Consider the following 5,232-nt stretch of genomic DNA (forward strand, 5'->3'; position numbering starts at 1 on the left):
ACAACACAGGTAATTTCAAAACTTAAAGACTTTTAGGCTCCACCAAGAGATTAATGTATGATTTTGTTATACATTGATCCAACTGTTTACCAAGATATTAAATTTCTTGCAAAACACTAGATACACATGTATACATGTAACATTGGTTTTATAAACTAATAACCTTGATTTCCCTCCAGGATTCACTGACCCTAAACTCACTAATCCAAATAGCTTCCAACACGCAAGAATTTAAATTTATTTGTCTAGCAACTTTCAAATACTAAAAAATGATGATTCTCGTGCAAGAGAATCAAAAGAATAGGGCATCTATTTCATACGGCATCATACCCTTGGCACAATCCGTGAGAATCACAAACCTTTTTACTTTTATTATATGTACTTCCCGTTACACTACACTTAAAAGCTTTCAGGTTTGCTAGCCTAAGTGAGATGATACATAAAAATATACAGGTAATGTTATTTATAAAAGCCTTTCTATTTCAAGTTTTTGCTCACTAGTACTCTCATGAGTTAGGTGCTCCAAATAAATTGCATCCATGCGCACATTTCATTTCTTCCTTCTTGATATACACAATATGTAGTGAATTATTAGGAACTCCCGTAAGCATAGGTAGAAGATACAAAGCAAAAACATAAAAGTGAAATGCAAAAAGAAAAGAACACATTTATTCACTACTTTATAGGCAAGCCAAAGCCTGAGAAAATGGAATTTCAGCAACAGATTTTTATTTATAAACTGAACCTTTACTCATGCACAAAGGCCTGTGAAATGGGCTTTCTTAGAATAGACCCATTTTGGCCAACTCAAGTGAAAAATCAGGACTTCGTACAGGAAAATCTTCAATAGACCCCAGGAATGTTTTTCACAAAATACAAACTGGACCCTAAGTTTTACACGCAACAGGCTGTTGATTTGACTTAATTGTGTCACACCAAGATTTGCCACAAGGGACTGCAGAGGAAAGATAACAAAAAGTCACCAAGACAACAATACATTTCAACTTAAAACCAGTCACTGTTTATTAACTGACCAGATTACAAAAATAATCATGGTAGATACCTGAAAGGAAGGGAAAACAACCCATTAAACTCCTTAATAACTAAGAATTAACAAAAACTAGAAAGTTATAAGAAATACCAATTCAGTTTCCATTATTAAGTAGGAAGAAAAAAAAGGCTTTTTCTTCCCTCCATAAATGTCCTCAAAAGGAGAAACCAACCCAACTGAGATCATATATGATGGTTGATTCCCGCCCCCCAACTAAATACTGCTTAGCACTCAAACCAAACCCTTATCAGCATTTAAGTCATTTTTACTCCAGTATTAAGTAAACTTCTTTCAGGATGCAGTTGCTCACCTCAGTTCATCCTTCTAATAAGTCTGTTGATCTGGTCTTCCCTGTTGCCAGCATCTCCACCTTCTACAAAATGGGTGGTCTTTTTCTTCATTCCACCTCGTGGAGAAGACAATTTGAAGGGCCACAGGAAGTTGTTTGCTTCTTTGAAACGTTTTCCAACAGTATAGATCTCATGAATCAGATCCTCCATGCAGATAATACCATATTTGCCTAAACATGTTCAAGATGACTTAAAGTTACTAAAACTGTTTATTTTGAGACTATTAAATTTTTAAGGCATTAAGATTGACTGTGACATAAAGAATTAGAAGTAAGCCAAGAGTAAAGTAACAGGGCTTCCCTGGTGGCGCAGTGGTTGGGAATCCGCCTGCCAATGCAGGGGACACAGGTTCGAGCCCTGGTCCGGGAAGATCCCGCGAGCCACAACTACTGAAGCCCGTGCACCTGGAGCCCATGTTCCGCAACAAGAGAAGACACCGCAGTAAGAGGCCCGCGCACCGCAACGAAGAGTAGCCCCCGCTCGCCGCAACTAGAGAAAGCCTGTGTGCAGCAACGAAGACCCAATGCAGCCAAAAATAAATAAAAATAAATTTTAAAAAAGAATAAAGTAACAAAGAAGGAAATACATGACTTTATTTACAAAGATACAACTCAAGCCAACGAAATCATACCTTCCATTTTTCATAAATATTGTAGGGAATAAAGGAAGATTCATAATAGTGAAAAGTCAGGCCACAAGATGCCAAAAAATATTTTGCCTGATACAATAACTTTTATAATTAATCATATAATAACTTTTCCCCAAAGAGGCAGAACCTACCAAGAGATCGAGCAATCAACACGTTATCCGTCAGGGCAATTCGCTTCTTGTTGATTTTGCCATAACCACGCTTGTAGATCAATTCGTTTACTGACTTTAGGTTTGGGTACCTAAATATGAAAATACAGATATAAATGACCAAATAAGACTATCACTGTCAAAGCACCTGCCAGTTTACCAAACAGAAATCAAAAACACCTACCCCCATGCAATGTATGGTTCCACAATTCTCAGCATGTTAATTGAAGCCTTGTTGAGCTTCACAAAGGTGCCATTGAAAATCTGACGGAGGCGAAGAAGCTGCAACACCTTTCGAACCTTTGGGCTCACACCATTGATACTGCAATGAAAAAATACAAAAAATGCATTCAGCTTTTTATCATAATTTTTACTAGTAAAAGACGAGAAACTTAACTATTACAATTTTGGGCAACATGTGTCACACCTAAATAAGAATCCTCTCATGTTACAAAGACCACTTTTCCCTTTAGTTAGCTGTATTCTATTACCTCTGCCAACCTGCCTCCCCTGCAAGTAAAGTGTCTTTTGACACATAACTTTCACTTTTAAAACTCTCCCTAACACTCTTATTGCTTCTAGTTTTGCATACATCTTTGTCATAACACTTATGAGGCTCCAATTTAACTGCTTTAGAAGTTAACCTCCAGGACACCGAACTCAAGTGCTCAATTCGAGAACGGATAGATGCTTTGGGCACAGGGCTTACAATCACTGAAATACTCTCACCACCCACATATTTTCATTCCAATGTTTTACAACCAAGGTCCCCACAAGTACTGTGAAATTTTGCTGGGATTGTGTAGCTTTCCCTTTAAAAGCAGAATGCAGTAAAAACTGAACTTACCCTCTGATCCTGATGACAAATGCCAATTTGGGTTCCGCGGGTACGTAGAAGTTGCCAGCTTTTCTTGCCATCCTAGCCATTCGAATTTCAGTTCTGTACATCTGCCGGTATTCCTTGTGATAGTGCTTAGCTTTTTCATAGATTAGCTTCCTCCTTGCCTTTCGAAGCTGAAAACCAACATCAGATACTCATCTGCTTTTTGGCTCCTAAACGCAACTAGCAGTATCAGTTCTTTCCAAGAAAACCCTTCCCTTGAAGCTTTCTCACCACAATATGCGTTAACATCGCAAGAGTGAGAAAACTAACTTCATTTGGAAAGGTCGTTCTAAGTTAATCACGCTCACTGGTACAGCAGCTGAAGTAAACAAGCCTTGTTAAAAACATTCACCGCATTTTCAATCATAGGGCCTTTTCTTAACTTGGTGCTTCAAAAAAGTTTACTTACCATCTTCTGGGCAAATTTCTTTCTCAGGCGCTTGATCTTAAGCTCTGCGAAATTCTTTCGCTTTTTCTTAAGGGTTTCTGGCACAGCAGGAACCTTCTTTTTCTTCTCTCTAACATTAGCAGACAGAGCGTTAATTCAGAAAGCTCACAGCACTCCCACTCTGTACTGAGTGCTCTCTCCTAACACTACTATCGCCACTGACTTCAAACGTACCTTTAACGGCTGTAGCGTGCTATGGTGTAAGATGCAGATTTTAGGAAATTCCTATGCCAGTTATCTTTACCTTTAACACGGACCACCTTCTTTAAACGAGTCACAAAAATAACAAATGCACATTTAATCTACCATCACTCCCGGGGTCCCACGACAACAAAAATGCCGAGAGCAAACCGTGCAGAGTAAAAGGCTGCCGCAAAACACTGATCCCTAGACTATGAGTGAGTGTGAGTGTAAGAGGACTTAAGAGTCTCAAAGAGGGGAAAAAAAAAAGCCCCAAACAAACCCCCAACGACAACCCTAGTTCAAGCCTCAAGCTCCATATGCTGTAAGCAGAGACCTGACGGCAGGGACGCTTCGGACAAATGACAGCTAAGAAAAAAGAACCCCATTCAGAGATTCTGAGCCTCCTTCAAAAGACGAGGGACTAGACAACCTGTTGGTTCCGCACATATTCAGCTCTCACACCTCGTTCCCGGTAACTCCAAAACCATCGCCCCCAAGGCCTCCTGAAGCCCATTTTAGCCTAAGACCACCAGGAGTGTCACACAACGTCACAAACACACAAGTAAGTCAACAAAGAGACAGGCTACAGATGGAACGAAGGAGAGTGAGACAAAAGCCTCTGGTTTCGGGGATGGCGGAGGATTCTCGAGAGAACGAGGAGACACTTACTCAGCACCTTCCATGGTTCCAGCCGGAAAAGAGGAAGTTGGCGCATGCGCGCTGTCCACTTAAAGACGGCGAGCGTGAAGCCCCACGACTCATAGGTGTCCCAGGATATGCCAGAAAAGAACTCAAAACAGAACTCGTACTGCAGACGCAGAATTAAGAACTGCCTGATTCAGCCTGTTATGATCAAGTTTCAAGTAAAATCTGTATGGGAAAACTTAATGCATTGGTTAGACTCTTTAATCAATATGATGAGAGCAAAGAGTGCCGATACCTTGACTACTCGGGGTCCTAATCCCTGGGCTGCGTCGACAGGATACGGCTCGAATTCTACCCAGTAATATATAAAAATGACGCGCGGCCGGGGTGCGAACTACAAATCCCGGCATGCATCACTTTCACGGCCCGCCTGGCGGGAGGGCAACGCTTGACTGGGTCGGTAGGAAACCACGGCGGTGGTGATTCTAGCCGGGGAAATTGAGAGCTTTGGGGCCTACGTTCCAAAGAGCTAGCTACGATTCGAAATTGCTGCCGGCTTTTGACCGCCTTCTAAGCTCTTTGCCAACCCCAGTAGCAGACCGGCACGCCCGTTGCCGCGCTGCCGAGGTCCTTCTCTTCGTTCCTCCAGCCTGCAGGGCTGTCTTCCGCAGCGCCTGATCGCAGGCGGGGCCACCCAGAGCCCCCTGGTTAACGAAAGTGACGAGACAGGGACAAGCGAGGAGCGGACGGCCAAAGGAAGATGGCCGGGGCACTGCCGACCGTCCGGTCTGGCAGGCGGAGGCCGGGACACCCCACGGCAGGGGGCGTGAACCGTGAAGGGAGGTGCGAGGAGGGCTGGAGGCTGCGGCCACGG

At 42.6% G+C, this 5,232-nt stretch overlaps 1 protein-coding gene across 2 annotated transcripts; it reads right to left on the minus strand.

Moving 5' to 3' along the window:
- Window positions 1–647: 647 nt before the first annotated feature.
- Window positions 648–4,708, minus strand: RPL7 (ribosomal protein L7). 2 transcript variants are annotated; one of them, XM_067017512.1, is made up of 7 exons: window positions 4,383–4,699; window positions 3,492–3,600; window positions 3,047–3,213; window positions 2,384–2,521; window positions 2,182–2,291; window positions 1,362–1,571; window positions 648–955 (listed from the first exon to the last, which is right to left on the minus strand). In XM_067017512.1, exons 1-6 carry the CDS (start codon window positions 4,394–4,396, stop codon window positions 1,363–1,365), a joined length of 747 nt encoding a protein of 248 aa, XP_066873613.1. In that variant the 5' UTR covers window positions 4,397–4,699; the 3' UTR covers window positions 648–955; window position 1,362. The 2 variants fall into 2 exon arrangements, with proteins under 2 accessions (XP_066873613.1, XP_058898936.1); XM_059042953.2 differs by lacking the exon at window positions 648–955 and adding an exon at window positions 999–1,063 and having other exon boundaries at window positions 4,383–4,708.
- Window positions 4,709–5,232: the final 524 nt, after the last annotated feature.

Source organism: Kogia breviceps, chromosome 17 (assembly GCF_026419965.1).
Source record: "Kogia breviceps isolate mKogBre1 chromosome 17, mKogBre1 haplotype 1, whole genome shotgun sequence".
Taxonomy (NCBI): domain Eukaryota; kingdom Metazoa; phylum Chordata; class Mammalia; order Artiodactyla; family Physeteridae; genus Kogia; species Kogia breviceps.

Coding starts and splice junctions, on each gene's coding strand:
- RPL7 (XM_067017512.1), bottom strand. Junction 3,214..3,491: donor AGAAATTTGCCCAGAAGATG/GTAAGTAAACTT, acceptor GTTGGTTTTCAG/CTTCGAAAGGCAAGGAGGAA. Junction 2,522..3,046: donor TTTGTCATCAGGATCAGAGG/GTAAGTTCAGTT, acceptor TTTTCATTGCAG/TATCAATGGTGTGAGCCCAA.